The sequence below is a fragment of the Anopheles marshallii genome, chromosome 2, assembly GCF_943734725.1.
Source record: "Anopheles marshallii chromosome 2, idAnoMarsDA_429_01, whole genome shotgun sequence".
NCBI classification, from domain to species: domain Eukaryota; kingdom Metazoa; phylum Arthropoda; class Insecta; order Diptera; family Culicidae; genus Anopheles; species Anopheles marshallii.
The window spans coordinates 12016552-12034333 of record NC_071326.1 but is presented as its reverse complement, the minus strand read 5'-3'; the positions used below and the strand labels follow the sequence as shown (position 1 = coordinate 12034333).

Below are 17782 nucleotides of genomic sequence, written 5' to 3'. Positions count from 1 at the left end.
GCACGATTCCTTCAAGATATCGAGAAATTCTTCTTCCTTCGTAGTTGTACCAACGATTTAAAAGGATCGTTAAAAGTGTACAAGTTTCGTGTAAACTACCAAACAAACGAGCACAAAATGCAAAGCACGAGCGCAACAGAGACGGCACCCAATGTGGGTAAGGGACAGCAATCTCATTTTCTCCCTCGTAGCCACTCCCTCGAGACCGAAGCCGGCAGCGATTGGGGCGTGACAGTCGCTGCGTACCCTGCAGTCTCGGAGTCGGGAACCCTGGTTGCAGCTCGGAGCGCACATCGCCACTCAGAATGCTGCCAACGTCCGTGCTCGCAATAGGTGTCCACAGCGAAGCCGCGTGAGTCGCGTGATCCCGGGAGTCCCCGTAGCGTGTGCGATCAAGTAGTGATCTTCGACCGTTTTCGTGTGCTGATAGCTGCATCATCATCGTCATCGTCATCATCCATACACACTTTGCCGTTTTTTTGTTTGTTTGTTTCGCGGTTGATATTCGGTGCGTGTGTGGGGGTTTGCGTTGTGCAGCGTTTGGCGCGTTCTCGTGCGTGCGCCAGTGTTGTTTTGTTTGCTTGGAATAGCTCGGCAGTGACCACCATACGGCAAGTGCTATGCACGCGAGCAGTGTGTTGTTGGGCCGATTGTCTTTGTGCGTGCCAGTACTCGGTACTTGCGTATTCGCGTCGGGTATTTCGTGCAGTGTGTAAAACTTGGTGTCGTTAGGCAAAATCGGTGAACGAAATAGTGCAGCGTGCACCTTAATAACAGTTGCTGTCCAAAGTGTATGTACCCAGGTGTGGTATAGCAGCATCCAGTTGGGCCACTTGTTTTGGGCACCCGTGTGAAGACAAAATGAAACAGTGCTTGTTGTCGGTGTGCTTCCGGTGAATGAAACATAAATCGTGCAAGAGTGAAAATAACCAGCCCGAACAGTGGTAGTAAAAACGTTTGCCAACTGAATTGGCCCCGTTCCGTGTGTGTGTGTGTGTGTGTGCAGTAATAAGTAACGACAACTTCCAAAATGATGATGAACGCTTTCATGGACAGTGGCTCGTCGGCGGCACATCATTCGCATCTGGCCACGTTCGGTATCAAGATGTCACCGGACCACCTCGAGCAGAGCAGTGAAATTGAATCGACGGCTAGTTCGGCCGCCAGTGCAAGCCTGGCGGCTGCTGCAGCTGCCGCCGCCGCCAGTATGCTACCGCCCGGTGCCACCGGGTCCGGGGCAACCGGTCCGGGCGTGCCGGGCACTTCCGGTTCCGCCAATGCAAACGCCTCCGATGCAATGTTTTACCATCATCATCCCCATCATCACCATCACCACCAGGGCAGCCCCGCGAACGGGGCTGGCGGGGGGAGCGGTGGCAGCGGATCGGCCTACAACTCGCACCACCTTTCGCCACCCTCCCACATGTCCACCCACGCGATGGCGCCGTACCATTCGCGCGATTTCCTTTCGCTCAAGCGTGACAACGATTACTTCAGCACGGCGGCGGTGGCTTCGAGTGCGGCCGCCGCCTCAAGTGCGGCGGATCCTTCGTCCCTGTTTGCGGCGGCCCACGAAAGCCCCCTGAACCACCATTCGGCGGCGGCGGCCGCAGCGATCGGACATCACCCGTTCCATGCCGGGGCACATTCGATGCGAGCGATGGCGGCAGCGGGACTGGCTTCGGCGAGTGACTATACCCACCCGTACGCGCACCATGCACACCATGCGCATCACCAGAGCAACTACGCCACCGCCATGCACCACCATCACCAGCATCACCCGCTCGCCAACCTGCCGGTCAATCCCGGCACGTCCGGTGCGTTCTTCCGCTACATGCGCCACCCGCCGGCCATCAAGCAGGAGATGCAGTGCCTGTGGGTGGAACCGGAACTGCCACCGCACCACCACCACCATCACCATCTCGGGCTCGGGCTGACGGCGCTGGCCGCCAGCATCGGTGGGGCCGGTTCGGACGGTGGCAGCCGCAAAACGTGCAACAAGATCTTCAGCTCGATGCAGGAGATCGTGACGCATCTGACGGTGGACCACGTCGGCGGTCCGGAATGTACGACGCACGCCTGCTTCTGGCTCGGCTGCACGCGCAACGGCCGGCCGTTCAAGGCGAAGTACAAGCTGGTCAATCACATCCGTGTGCACACGGGCGAAAAGCCCTTCCCGTGCCCGTTTCCGGCCTGCGGGAAAGTGTTTGCCCGCTCGGAGAACCTGAAAATCCACAAACGAACACATACCGGTAAGTGGTCATGCAAGAACGAGTCCTGGCGCGACTGCCCTGTCCCGCTCTCCGGGAGGCGGAGCCGCTTTTACTTCCAGGAAACATAACCCAAAACCTTCTTCTTTTGCTGTAAAAATTACCTAGACGCGGGAAAACTGAGACGCAGCCTACTAGGGGAAAGGCTTTTTATACCGACGGACTTACGGCCCGAACGACAAAAACGGCAAACGTGCCTTTGTTTTGCACGAGACCGGCAGTGCCCAAAGAGCATTTGTGGACCGTTTCGCTTCCACCGGGAGGTCCACCGTGAACGGGTTTTAGGAAGATGTTTTGGGCGTGAAAACAATACCTTCGCGCTGTGGTGTTTGTTTTGTGAAGTGGAATTGTTTTGTCGAATCGACACTGGAACGTCTTGTTCGGTGGGTTTGTTGCGGACCAAACCATAATAGTACTTATATTGTTCTTCTGCAGCAGTCTTTTATTTCAATTGCTCATTTGCTCGCAAACGTCTCGCCGCGAAGGTATGATTGTGCAGCAACAACAACAAGAAGAAAGAGGCTTAATGTTTATACGGTGATTAATGAGAGTGAACTGAAAAAGAGCTTAAGTGTGTTTAAGAGCTGGAAGTGTGCCGTTCAATTAATGGCTGGTAGAAGGCAATCATTTTCGCTCTGCTAAGTGCTCGCCCATGAATGATGAGAGGGAAAAACGGTTGTAAACAAGTGGTTTTTGTTTTGTTTATTTTGGAATGGCTCTATTTTGAGAGAATTTGTTCATTCAATTAACAGCCAAGCACCTCCGTTTGCTTACCTTACGTGCGATAATTTATAATAAAGCCCTTCGAGGAAAGTTGGACGCAAATTTTCACGCCCATTATTTATGAAATTTGTTCCACGGGCATGGTTGTGCGGGAACAAATTTCATTAAGCAGGTATTGAAATTTAAACGCGATTAGTTGTGAAATCGGATCGGTCGGTTCAAACTCTATTCCCGTTCCGTTTCCGTTCGTTACGGTGTGTGCGTGCAGGTTTTCATTCGATCCTCGCCCGCCATTTAAAGATTGATCTTAATTAATTTTTAAAACGCTACGCAACCAACTCCTTTCTGGTGCGATTTGTTTTGGATGTTTGCGCGATTAGGTTGGGATAATGTTTTTGTGTTTTTTGCTGGTTCCTTCCTTTGGGCCACAATCGGGTAAACAATCTTGTGCATCGTACGGGGAAAACATGGGCAAGAAGTAGAAGCAATGGAGAATCTTCCCGTACGTCGATTACCATCATCGACGCGGCAAAGAATGATGAGAATTCCATTCGCTTCTGCTTGGTTCGTTCTCGTACGTGTGGGCCCCATGGTCTTTGGAAGGGATCCGGAGAAGGAGTAATTAATCTCCATTTTCGAACGTTCATCAACGCGCAAACGAAAGGTGGCCTCAGGCGCGCGCGCGCGCACGCCGCCCGTTCAAATTGATTTCGTTCGTCCATCATTTCACACCTCCACGGTGATTTTGGTGTGTGGTTGATCGCGCTTCCCCGATCCCGATCCCGGGCACGCTGTGTTTATGAAGATGTGTGGAAGATTTGGAAGTGTTGCTAAACGCATGTAAATATGGATTAGGTGCTTCCCCAGTGCTCGTCTGCTCGCACCTCAGCCAAAGATCGTTCTCATGCAGCTCATTAAAAATCGACATTTGCCACTTCGTCTAGGTGGTGGTGGTGGTGGTGCTGTTAACCGGAGTGCCTGACCTTTGGGGAAAAAAACCAGTGTGTCCGACCTGCGATACGGTGCCAGTACGGGCTTTAATTGCGAGATAAATTATTACGAATAGCTTCGTGATATTAGGGATGTGCTTAGAAATCGATTTCAATAAACGTGCGCCACGTACACTTTTCGGGAGGCTTTGCCCAACACAAATACCTCCGCAACTCGCAACCGTAGCGAGTATTGATTTTTCCATCCACACTAAAGGAGATTATTTCAGTACGCACCAAACACAAAACCACAAAGCACAACAACACCGAGGAGTCTGTGTGAGTGTGGTCCTTGCATTTTTCCACGTTGGAGGGATGAGGATTCCCAGGGGGAAAGGACATTCGAGACACACACACACACACACACGAAAACCGGTCATCAGTGGCGACAAAAGCAGAGCCAAGCAATTGTTGAGCCACCCAAACTGGGACAGAAGTGGTGCGAGATGTGGGGAAGTGAAATGGTTTTCCCCGCCTTTTCCACCCAACCAACACATCCCCAGGCAACGCGCAGCACAACGGGAAGCAGCCGAGAAAGAGGTCGAATAGGTTGATCCCACAGTGGTCCTTTCCCCCCCCCAAACGGGTGCGAGCGTTGGGTTTTGACGGTGTTTGTGTGCATGATATTAGGGCTTCCGTTGTCCTGCTGTCATTGGCATGTGCCGTGTGCTGGCGGTACGATTACGATTACCGGGCTAAACTCGGCCCCGAGGCCATCGTCCGTACCGTATCCTTGCAATTGGGGAGGGGGGACTGTCTGTCCTCTCTTTCGCGCGCCTCCAGTTGCAGTTCCGTAAGGCAGCTAGACACAAACAAAACCCGTACGCCTTGAGCCAGCTTGTGTCGTTACGGGGTTCCAGCAATGAACAAACAATTAAATCGAAGTCATAACACAGTTATTTTAAATTGACCGACACAAGCGGGTGTTTACTGGGTTGACTTCTGGGTCGCATTTACGCAGACAACTACGTGTGTGTCGTTCCGCAGTGGAGCGTTTATTGGACGTGGTGGACACGGTCGACTTTGCTGTGCGTCCGATTAAACCATTTCATGATGGTGCTGACCGGAAAGCGAACAAATCTCACCCTCCAAATAGTGTACGGATAAACCAACAATATGTTGATTTTACATGCCTTTTTTTTTGCTTTCATTTTATTTGCAAACTCTTTTTCATGTCTGTTTTTTTTTATATCCTTTCAACCGCACAAGCTCCACCGAGTTATGCAGTTGCAAGCGAGTGGATTGCGGTTGTGTTTTTGTGTGCAACCAAAAGAACATTGTGTCCTTGTGCTTATCAGTTGCAGTCGCGGTGTTTGACACTTTCATAACGGCAAGGTATGGCAATCGTTGGGTGGGAAGTACTTTGGCGTGCCTGTCTTCATCAAACCGGGCGTCATTCATCAGGATCAACCTCAAATGGACTGTATCACCCACCGCCCATAATGACGGGAGGTGCCTTTTTATGAATGAGGAATCATTTTTGGACCACAAAAAAAAATGTTGACAGCTCGCCATTTTAAAAGAACATTAAACAAGTTCCAGTACATAGTTGCTGGGTAGAGCATTTTCTCACGCTTTTGCTGTGTCTGGACGGGGAAATGTTACCTGTTTAGCACCCGCCCCAAAAAAAAAAAAACTCCCCGCGGTCACAAGACGGATTGAATGTCGTCGCTACTTGTGTTGGGCTGCGGAACGGTTACCGTCCGCGCTCGGCTGGGATAGGGCTCGTTTGCCCAAGGTTAGGATAATTTGTATCCAAGCAACGTCTTAATTTACCAATCGTCGGCGGATAAAATTGGGTGCCTACTTTTCATTCATTGTGTGTGTGTGTGTGGTTGTGGTTGTGTGCATTTTTTTGTTTGTAACTCTGAAGGTACCTTAGCAGGGGTTCTCAGCTTTGTCCCTTTGCACGCTGATTGGAGTGGATAAAATTGCAGCTTCCCTTTTTTCTGCAACTCGTCCGCTCCAATGCGATGGAGTTCTGCGTGAAACTTTAAAGTTCCACATAGTGTCGGTTGCGAGTGCCGGGTGAGAATGGAAACTTTGTGTACGTCTAATTCTGCTCGATTCGAAACGTATAATTTTGAGTGTTCATTTTCACAGCATGAGCTCCCCATCTTTTTTTTTTTTACGCTCCCCAATCTTATGAACTCGGGGTTGAAACTTTTGCTCCAAAATAAATAAAGAAGTTTGAAGCCTCCGGGCTTCTGAGGGGCTTAACGCACAGGTTTGAAGGTTTTCATTTTGATCGGATAAAAATATAAAACACCCCCGTGGCCGTCAAATGCGCTTGGTCTTTTTCGCGGAAGTCGATTGGCGCAAGCACAACATAAACGCGCATATTTGGTGTATAATTTACCCGCCCACTTGAGAACGCCCTTTATTCGCGCATCGTGCTACCGCGAGTCCTTGAAGCAGAAATTGATTATCTTCGTGTTCCGTCCCGTGTACCGTGTTTGGTTCGCCGGAGCGCATTGGCCGGAGCGCTCTTTCAACACACAACGCCTAATCACACACACACGCACCCGGAGCGTGTGCTCCCGACAAATGAGCCGTTAAAACAAAGCCATAATTGCTTTCCCTGCTGCAGGCTGGAGCTGGTACGGCCCGCCACCTGGTAGCGCTGTGGCACCGGGTTGTGAGGCGTTTGAAGGCGAATGAAGATCAAATTACGGACCCAAAGATAGCCTTAGAGTGGGCTAGTGATCGGGCTACCTCGTTTGTTTTCGGGCCCTGGATAAGCTGGCTGGCTCCCTGTCGGTCAGGGAGGTTTCGTTTTCGTTCCAACACCTCCTCAACGGTGACATTGATTTTATCGATCTACCGCCAAGAAGGCATCTTTTTTTTTAAAGGGGTCTTCCGTCACGGGTTGAGCGTATCGTGTCGCATGTCTCATGTATCTACGCGGGTCACATCTCATCTTGTACCAGCCGTAGTGCTGTTGAAATGTTGTCAAACACGAGCTTAAGTGACCACTTGAGATAAGATTCCGAAGGAGAAACCTCCTCGACTCCTGCTTTGCGTGATCCTTCTCGGTCGAATGTTCTTCCCGGGATGGCCCCTGGTAGCACATCTGGCCTAGGGACATCTTCGTTCCCTTTCGATCGCGTTAGATCCCTTCTTTGCAGAGCCATTTCCCATTCCTGTGCTCGTTCGGGACTTGTGTCATTTATTTTCCTTCAACACATTCCGCCGCAAATCAAAACAAACCAATTTACGCGACACAAAAGGCGCTTCGCCGTTCGCTCATTTTGTGTGTGGATTCCGGTTGGCTGTGGTGTGCTTTGGGATTGCGATTCGTTCCTTCGATTCGATTCCGATTCGTTTCACGTCAAACAATGTAATGCGCACTTCGGGACTGGTGATGGCAATCGAACAATGAACGGGGCCGGGGCGAGGGAGCAGCAAAGAACGAAAAAGGAGTGTGGGGCGGAACTGACACATAATTTATCGATTCTTTTGGGTGCCGTTTTCCACCGGCCAGCACAACGGCAACGGTGGCCCGGCTGGGGTTGAGTGTGAGGGAGGACTGTTCGGTGCTGGTTTTTTTCTTCTTCTTCTCCCAGTCGGGAGGTTTTTGTTCGATTTTTTATTTTCTATTATTTCTTGATTCCGACCCAATGTCCCGCGATTGCCCTGAGTGCCATTAAAATTCTATCATCAACATTAATATCAAAATAATAAATAGCGAAGCTTGGTTAGGGCAGGACCAGCAGAAGGATGTCTCCAAGTTCCGAAGGAAACGAATATCAATAAAGGAAAAAGTGCTTAACGGGTCCCGCATTCAGCGTTCTCTCGAACGGCCATTTCCTTATCATGATTTGGTGAACGAGAATGAAAAAAAAAAACACCCTGTAGGAAAGTGAAAAGAAATAGCACTTTCCTTTACGCGTTCAGGCCTCCCCCCGGTCGATACTTTGGTTTCTCGACCGTGTCAAAGTTTTTCCACACGATTCCTTCTCTGCTCAATTCGAACCATTGCCCAACACCCGAAAAAAAGGACCCATCTCCTGTTATGGGTGGCCATTTCTTTTTCCTCTAGCTCCCTTTTTTCTCAATCTCTCTCACACACCGTTTCACTCCACTCCACATTATCTATTGACGATCCCCCCCCCTTAGATCGACGTGGGTCGATTGGTAGGGTTTTTTTAGGGAAACTTTGTGTTTCTTTTTTATCTTTCTCCCCTTGTTTTGCGACCAGCGACGACGTCAGCACAAGATTTCCCTGCCGTGTATCCGTGTACTTTTCTGGGTGGGAAAGAAGGTTTGCGCACCAGCACAAGGAAAACTGACAAAAACACACGGTTCTGGGATGAAAAATGACCACGACCAAACTCCGTACCTTCTTCGACACTGTTTCTCTGAGTCTCTCTTCGTGCCACCGGCCATGTGGCCATTTCCCGTGGGCGTGCGAACGGTGTGTGGGTGTGTATACGTTGACGTTGTGGTTTGCGCTTAGCCTACCTTACGGGCGTTACGATCGATGTCGCCAATGTCGCCCGGGGAAATCCCTCCCGAAGACTCCCTCCCCCAGGCATAAAGAATGACTAAAGACGACGAACGGAGATTTTTCTTCAATCTCCGGTTGGTTCTTTCACTCCCTAGCGCATGGCGTTTGCTTTTGTGTTGCAATAAAATGGCTCTTTAAGCGATGTTTAAACAGCAACTATCTTCTATCAGCAACTATGTGAAACTATCTTCTTTTCTATAAACGAAATCACTAAACAAGACATCAACCCATTGAACTCTCTCTCTCTGTTTGAGTTCAATCACCAAATGGGAAGGTCGTGTCATTTTCCTGTCGAACTAAATTGTTTCCATCAATGACCCACAATAACCGCTCTCGACAAAGCAGCACAGTTTTAGGACCCTTGAGCTAGTTCTGTTCCGAACAGCTCGGAACATGGTAGATTACTATCTACCAATTCACATCGCCACTCGGTTGTGATGCGTCCACGAGCCTGGTCGTTGTTGTTGTTGTTGTCGAATTTAACAAGCATGCTCTCATACCTCAATGTGTCAGCAACAGTTAGCAACAGTCTCAACGGCAGCCACAACAGCGCCTGCCCTGGCACCAAGCCACCAATCCCGAGCTGGTTTGATTAGTTGGAAAATTATCCACCATGGTCGGTGTGCGGCCCGATCTGGTGTACCTGGGAAGGGAACAAATTTATTTCCCCTCCATGTTTGGCTGTCCTGGGCGCTCATTTTGTGATTGTTTCCCTCCGCCCGTCTGTCGAAGAAGGTGGGCCTGATATGCTCCTACGCCATAGTCATCATAATCATCATCAACAACGCAAGTCGTCGTTTGTTGTTTGTTCGACGTCACCGTTCCTAGCAGTGGATGTGTATTTGTGTGTTTGTTCGTGGTAACTGTCATAAACATCAGAGCATCGAATCGATTTCGAATTGCACTGGATGGCGAAGGGAACCGCGGATTGTGGAGACGGGCCAAAACGATGGAGTAAAACTTATTTCAATCCCGGTGCTCATTTATATATAAAAAGAAACGCAACCAAATATAAAGACGCGCATATACACGTCTAATGTATGTGCCCCGTGCTGTACGGTGTTCAGCAGCGAAAGAGAACGCTTCGCTTTCGCCCTGTGCCGCCCGTATCGTGGCAACGATCGAAGCGAGGTCTAGGGAGAAACAAACGGAACGTCTCGCGTACATCAAGATATGACAGTTCGGAGGATGTTTTGTGTTATTTGACAAGGGTGTGTGTAGAAGGTGGTGTACGGTGGTTCGGCGCCAAGTAGAGCACGGAAGCGAAAAAATATAAACCTCGTCTCGCACTCGGGCCAAGCTGTCCCTGGGGGAGGAGGGCGCGAAGAAGGGCCGCAAGAAAATCACGCACATCAAAAACAGTCAAGTTGAAGAAGGAGATGGGAAAAAAACGACCGACTCAAAATTGACTTCTTAGGTAATTTCAATTTGAAGTTACCTTGCCTTTCCTCCTCTTCACTTTGGCTCGGTTTCGGACGGATCTGACAGGCCTACACAGGACTGGGATGCAAAAGGCTCTCTCCGCAAACTCTTGGGCTCCGAGGACCATCCATCTTTCCCTCGCTCGATCGGAACCGCTTGATAAGCGGGCGGCAAGCAATTTTGGCACATAAATCTTGTAAGCGCATAATGTTATCTTAATTTTGCAATAGCTTTCCTCCACATCGCCGATAGCAATCTCGACCGTTCCGTGCCTAGGTTTCTTGCAAATTTGGAAATGGATCTAGTTGAGCGAAGAACGTAGAAAACACAGTGCTGCACTAATCCGGCCGGTTTCTGGCGTTTTTTTTTTGCCGGGGGTTTCGTTGTCGAAAAGACAATGTGGCCGTACCCGACACCGAAAGGACCTCTCGAGAACCACACATTTCGCACTCCCCGCAAGACCAGCGTGCCGGAGTTCGGCAGGAGTTTGGTCCGATTTTCTTTCGCTAAGTTGGCTTTAAGAGGGCGTATCGAGGATCAGAAAGGATCAAGAGCGTTTCGAGCGCTGGAAGCGCGGCGAGAAGGATAAGAACAGGCATTCAATAACTAATCAAGCTGGCCGGTACTCAAACACATGTACCTAGGGGTGAGTGTTTTTCCCCAAAAAGTTCATCGTACGGGGCACGGCAATTTCGGGACGAAAGGCACACACAGGTCGAAGGATTATGCGGTGTTAAGGATGTGTGTTGTTTGCTGGAAGCTCATGGTCGGATCCTTTTCATTCGGTTCCATTTTCGCCAAGCGCCTCAACCGTTCCTTCCTTCGGAGCGCTTTGTTTGTGAAGGAAAAGTTTTGTTTGTTGTTCCACCCACCGGCGTTTCTTCGGGGTGGGATTTTGCGGGGCAGAAAGCAAAGAGGCAACTTTGTGCGGGAATAAATAAACATGTAAGTATGCTGAAGCGCTGCACGGGGACTGTGTGTGTGTGTGTTTGCCAGGTATTCGGCAAGCGAAAGGTGTATTCGATTGTCGCAAAACGGTTCTTCATACAAGCTTGTCACACGGCCATCATGGATTATGAGCCATCTCGATCCTTGTCGAGAAGGGAGAGAGTGAAAGCGTGAATGCTTTTTTAAAGGAACATTGTTGCCCTTGCCCGTATCCAAGATGAAAGTGAGTAAAGCTACTTAGAAACTGGATTAGATCACTCGAAACGGATGCGGGATGAACGGCAGGATTAGGCCGAGCACATTGTGTAAGGTGTTGTTTGGGAAAGTTGTTGAAAAGCGTGTGAAATGGAACGATTATAGGGAACAACGATGTAGGTTGACACGTTTGTTGCCCGCGGTACCGGTATTGTGGACGCTATTTTGGAACAGGCTTAGCCTAGCTTATGATGAACATGGATCACGATAACGATGTGTTAAGATTTTAACTCGAGATGGGCAATAGGTGACGATGATTGAGCAATTTGACGAATCGTTTAGATTACTGTGCAACCGATGGTTGCGATGGTGGAAACTCATCCACACATTTATTTTTTATAAGATTTGTTGTATTGAATATCCGATTTGATAACTTCCAACGTTAATTTGGAACCAATTTTGCTTTAGGCGATCTAAAATGGCGCAGGATCACGAAGCGCAGTAATGATTGTTTTGACATTTTGCATTTATTGCACAGCCTTATTTAATTGTTCTACGCATCGATTCACCGAAACAGGATGATTAATGTTTTTGGTGTTAAGAAAAAAAATGGTTCTAAACCCATGCAAGAATTAGCTGTAAGGCTTAATTTTAGTAAGGGGTGTGTCAAACCAAACAAGATGGCGGGTGAGTTTTTTAACGGCAACATCAGCAAAAAATGCGAACAGATGATCGAATTGTTATTAAAAACTAAACCCTTCACAGGCCCTTTTACCCCCTTTTGCTTGGGTGTCATCGCCGAACGGAGCCGAACCGCGTTGGTTCGATGGTGGTGCCAGACTTTTTTCGAGGACTTTATTTTATCCCGCATTGACTCGGCGGCAACCATTTGCTGCTTGGTCGGGTTTGGCTAGTGTTTTTTTGTGTGTAGGGTGCCCGTTGCCTTTTGTTTGTTGCCTTGCCGGTACTCTGTACTCCGTACGATTACGCTTTTTTTCTTCTATCCGCACGGTTGCGTCGCTGAGCAGCTTATAAACCCGTTTTTCCCGGGCGTAACATACTGGGGATGATGGCGAATGACGGTGATGATGTTGTCGTTGGTCCCTTCGGATGTGTCGGATGATACTTATCATCGTCATTACGTTTCACGCTTCATAACCGGCCTAATCACGATGATCTTTCACGTTTTTCGGCTGCCGGTCGGCCGTGGAAACCCTCCCCTTAAATGTTGATCCCGATGCCCCGGCCCTGTTCGGGTAGGTCTGGTATATCAGCACTCCCTTTTGTGATTCGTCCTTTCCAGAGGGGTTTCGCGCTTTGTTGCACATCAAACAAGACGACGAGGACACCTTTGGCGTACGTGTGTGAGTGTGGTTTGCATCGATCCGAGCGATCCGACCCTTCCGTGCATCATTCGTTTGTCATTGAGGCGATCCCGTTCCGTTCTCGTTCGCTTTCTCTTTTTGCCACGCCTGGTGTCGTCGTGCTAACGATGTGCTAAGCTAATAGCAGATATATTATCCAATATTTTATGTACCGTATGTGTGAGAGGTATTTTTTGTTTGTCTATCTTCGCTTGCGTCTAGTCCACACAATTCGCGCATTCCACGTTGGGTTTCCAGCTCGCGAAAAGGTAGAAACCCTTCGCGTGATAATAAATGAGGCAAAACATTCCGTGCAGGATAGAATCTTTTAGCACACCATAACTCACAATCGAACCGTTTGTGTTTCCATCTCGCTGTGGCCGCTAAATGTGTGTCTGGCGTTTGGCCGGGTGGAGGTTGTTGCCTGTTGCCATTCCCAACGCGAATACCATCTTTGTGAGCCTTTTTAATTGTTCGTTTGCCCCAACAGAGAAACACGGCCACGGCCTTGTGGGGAGGATTTTTCTTTCGTTTAATTTTTCGCCACGGTTTTCGGTTTCGGTGCACTAAATCATACCTTCCGGAACGGTTGTTCGATTGGTGGGACGCTGGGGTTAGAATTTCCATAATAATGCGATAAATTATCAAATGAAACACCGTCATTCCCGTCGTCCCGCGAACGCGAACGCGGAGGCGCATCGCTAAAAGATCCGTGGGCTTGATTTTTTCTGGTGTTCTACCCGGTGATGGGAAAAGATTTCTCCAAATTTCATTACCACGCCATAAATTAGACGAGCATAAAAATAGGAGCAAAATCGAATGTGTGTGCGTGTAGGTGTATCTAAGTGTATGCAAACACACATACCAATACCGTCTCATAAAAGGGATCGTACTGAGAAGGTTAACGATGTAAAGGAGGGCGAGAAAAAATAAGCAAACCCTGGCCACAATATTGCCCCAGTGTCAAATCCCTTTGAGCCTGCTTTCCAATGGAGCCCTTAAGGCAACCTTTCCGGGGCTCTTTCTTTTTTTCCCTTACTTCTTCGATTCAGCTAAAAAAAGCAATCAGAAAAAAGGGTACACCAACAAGTTGAGCCCAAGATCAGCGGTGGGGCCAGATGTAAACGTGCACAGAACGAAACAACGAGAACGAGATGGAAAGAATTATGTTTGTTTTATGTAAATGTATGACAGCATTTTGGGCAGAAAAGTATCACACGCCGGGTGCAAAGAGAGCCCCGCGGGGGTAACTTGTTAAAATGACATTTCAATACGCATTACCTTGCACCTTTTCCGGGCGACGGGCAAAGCAACAGTGCCCACTGGTGAGTACTGCTCCGATGGTGAGCTCCAGTGGTGAGAGGGAATATTGTTCGTGGTGAGTAAAGGCAACTCATCCGCAGCCATCCCATCGCCGCCATTGAGATGAGCGATTGCGTATGAAAGAGAGCAACGCACAGAGGTGTGATGATGATTGGAGAATAATGGAGCTGCAGATGGCCCCACAAGCGACGCGAACAAACCGGTGCGCACGACATCTCAATATGCGGCAGCAAAACAAAGCAGCCTCCCACTCGCAACACAAACCAAGTCTCCCCCCCCCATCTAGTAGGCGCTCCCGGGGAGTAGTATTGAGGGAAAGGGTGGGTAGTAAATGTTAGTTTTATTCTTGTTCTCTCGTTCTCACTTCTGACATCCATTACCGTGAGAAGAAGTGCCTTGTGCGCACCGTTTCAACAAGGTGCAAGGCGACGAACCTCGCATGAGGTGAGTTAATCACCACCAAGTGCCGAAGGCGATTTATGCACCGAGTGTGTGTGTGTGTGCTTGTTTAATGTTTACTCTGATTCCAAACGACTCTCCCGGAGCTGATGGTTGTTCGTGGTTTGATGGTAAATCGTAACAACTCCGGAACCGTTTTCCCTCGAGCAAGTGAAAAGACGCCAGCGTGGAAGTTGCAACGTATTGCATCGTGCGTCTCCATACCTTCTTGCGCTGTGTGATGATCCTGTGTGAGTGCCTTCATCGATCGAGTTTGTTATTCGCTTGTGGCAAGCGAAAGAAACTCCCCAAAGGAAACGAGCTTCTACCGGGGTGATATAGCGATAATAAAATAAATGATTTACTTTTACGACGTAATTTGATACCGATGAAAGAGTCCGGGAAAGGATCGATTGGTTGGTTAGAGGGCACAAACGACTCTACCATTGGATTGAGGGAGGCGGAATGGTAGGGGGGGGGAGGTGGAATGTTGCATTTCGCCCCAAAAGCATGGCGCTCGTGTGCTCGTTCCATCCCACAATTAACTGCTATTGGTTTTAATGCTCTGCCGTAGCCAATTAAAGTGCATCGTTTTCGGACGGTTCGTTCCGGTGCCAGCGAACCTCAACGGTACCTCCGGCAATTGGTCCAGAGGCATTCGATTCCACTTCAGCCATTCGGTGGAAACGTTTTTAATTGAATGATTCTTGTTTTTGTTTTGTGCGAGAAATTTCCTATTCCCGCGATGATCCTGCTGTCCTTAACGATGCGCTGTTAGGAGCAATCGTTCCATAAAGTCTTACCATTGTGGCACTGGCGCTGGCCTTTCTTCGCCATAAAATGAGCTGCATGCCCGTACGAACCGCAACGTCGACATCGAGAAAACAATCGAAACGGACATAAAACAAGATGCAGTTTGTGTGCGTCACTCACCGCAGGACATTGTCTTTCGGGGGCGATGAACTATGAATTCTGCTCGGTCGTTGGTTGCGAGTATCGCGTGTCAGTGGACCGTGTCCTGGAAATGACAAACCTTGGCATCTCAACGACCAGCTCCCGACACAAGTAGGTTAAGCCGGGCAGAACTAACCGAGGCAAACAGACTCGGACATTTGGGCGGTGTGTCATGTACCGGGGGTCAATCTTGTTCGAGCGTCCGCCGGTGCCATGCATCGGATACGTTCGGCCATTGCCAGCTGCCAAACACTAATCCGCCCGAGCTAACGAAACAACGTTTCTAAACTCCGGTGCGGGAGGCGGATGGCGCCGAAAGGCAAAACGTAAGCTTCAAATATTCTGACAACATAACACATTTTTGGACGATGATAAAGGCAACGAAAGCAAAAGAAGAAAAAAAACAGGCACAATTTCTTACGCTACCAACCACATCCCAGGACACCCGAGTCTCCACCGAGTCTGAAAGGAAGGCAATCAAATGTGATCGTTGGAAAGGGTTTCGCTTCGACTGGTACCGGCTTCGAATTCCAGCGCTGGTGTTTTGGAGCGTTCAGGGCTTTTTCACCACCTTCTCTGCTGGCTGGAAGTTTGAATCTCACGATTCGCTGATCGTTTTGACAGTTGAGTTATCTTGTTATTCTCTTCTGTTGCCTTCGTTTCTTGCCCTTGTGCCGATGGCAGCGTGGTCATTCCGTGCGAACAAATTTTCCAACGCTTCTATTGTTTCAATTTCGACACGTTCCAGCGCTATCTCGTGGTCTCTGGCATGTAGCCGAATCCTTCCATCTCGTACTTTTTTTTTGTTAGTTCGTGCCAGCTTGTTGGAAGATACCTCCGTCTGCTGGTTGCGATGCGTATCATGTAGAGTTGGCCGTTTTGTGGCGAATTTAATATTGTCAAAAAGTTTAATTTATGAGCGAGTAGATGTGGTGCAGGAAAAATGAAACACGCTCCATTCCCGCGTAGCTGGTAGAGGTGGCGTAGAGTTTACACAAAAATAAAAGTTGAATGGTTTTATCCTGCGTCAGAAAGTTTTCACCGGCAACGTTGGCATGGCGTGGGTTTGTCGATTCGCTTTCCCCGTGCTAGAAAAGGTACTTTGGTTCGCAAGTCGAACATTGGAAAATTCTCACCATCGCCATCACGTATTAGCGATACGCAAGCCAGTAACGATGAGAAAAGTGGAGCAAACTGGAAATGAAATGAAAGATCCGACCACCTTCAATCACCGCAAGAATCGAGACGTAATTCGACACCCTGGGAAACTCGTCAGCCGAACCGCTGTGAAGGAGGCACCAACACCCGTGCAATCCAATGATCCAACTACCAAGAAACGAGACCTCACAGGCCAAAGTGTGCCGACGAAATCGAAACTGACATTCGCGCACAGCAACCGAGGCGTACCGGTCTGCACCGGTACGGTGCCAGCAATGCCTGCTAGAATCGATTCTTTTCCGAAGGATTTTTGGACGATAGCTTACGAAAGGACCATTTTTCAAGCACAATATCCGTACAACCGGCGCAAGGAAGGACGGCGAAGATATGGTGAAATTTGTTTCCTTTGTGTTGTCTACTGTGCTTTTGCTGCTATTGTGCGTCGCTGTGGCCGATGGGTTCACTTTCCAACGATCCTCGGCGATGACGTGAAAACCACCGTGTGTAACCTCACCCTCTTGAGGGATGATCGCTCTGCAAACAAACAGACACGATCCTCAGCTCATGATCCTTGAGCTTTTACGGAGGTTGCGGTGTATAGTTTGCCTGCCAAAAAAAAAAACTACTCGCACTCGAATGTTTCTTCGATCTCCGAACGCATGAGGACGATTTGGTCCTGGTGAATAAGACACAACAACGGATGAGGATCGTCTGAGGTTTCTGGGGTGAAAACATCTTTGTTTCTACCTGAGTTTAGCAACGTTGCGTACGGTTGCAGACAGCTTCTACAAAGGGGAACAGCGCATTAGCGTGGAAGGAAGCGATAGGAAATACTGTTTCCATTTGGTGACCCTCTCCCTTTCGCTGTCGCGTTACCCCGGGCCGGGTGGTGAGGTGTACGAAAATATTCTGCTAATAACCACTGAATGTTAAATACTCTCTTCCTCGATTTCATGACCTTTTGAGCCTACTTCTGTTTGAGTCCCGTTCTCGTCCGTTTGTGTCATCGGTGCTCATCGCTGGCTTACCACCCCGGGCTTACGGCGCATGGATACGGGTACGGGGTTGTTCTTCCTTCCGTTTAGCACGGGTGCGATTAAGTGCGACGGTGCGATGCTGTCGGCTGCGGACAAAAGCAGGAAATGAGGGAGATTTTTCACCTCCCCCGGGACAATGGCAAACAAGGGACGAGGGTAGCGCTTCATCGACTGCTTTCCGAGTGGCCTCCGAGTGCTTAATACCATGGCGAATGCACTAGCGCGACAGAAGAGGACATAATTCGTCGCTCGAGAGAAGAGCAGTGTGACCACTAAACCGCCAGCCGCCAGCGTTGTTGCCGGGTAAAGCGAGACGGCAAGCATTAAACCGCCATTGTTTTCGTCAGTTCATTCATCATCCTAATCATGGCTGTGGTGTCGCGTCAATACCGGGCACCGTAAACAGAAATAAATAAACAACCCCGGGGCTCGGGCGGTTAAAAGAGCGAGT

At 49.1% G+C, this 17782-nt stretch overlaps 1 protein-coding gene across 1 annotated transcript in view; it reads left to right on the top strand.

Moving 5' to 3' along the window:
* The first annotated feature begins 1030 nt into the window (after positions 1-1030).
* LOC128719921 (pair-rule protein odd-paired) overlaps positions 1031-17782 on the top strand; it is a 32043-nt gene continuing 15291 nt past the window's right edge. Inside the window, exon 1 of the mRNA XM_053813564.1 lies at positions 1031-2252. Within this exon, the coding sequence (XP_053669539.1) occupies positions 1031-2252 (1222 nt within the window). The remainder of the gene's footprint in view (positions 2253-17782) is intronic.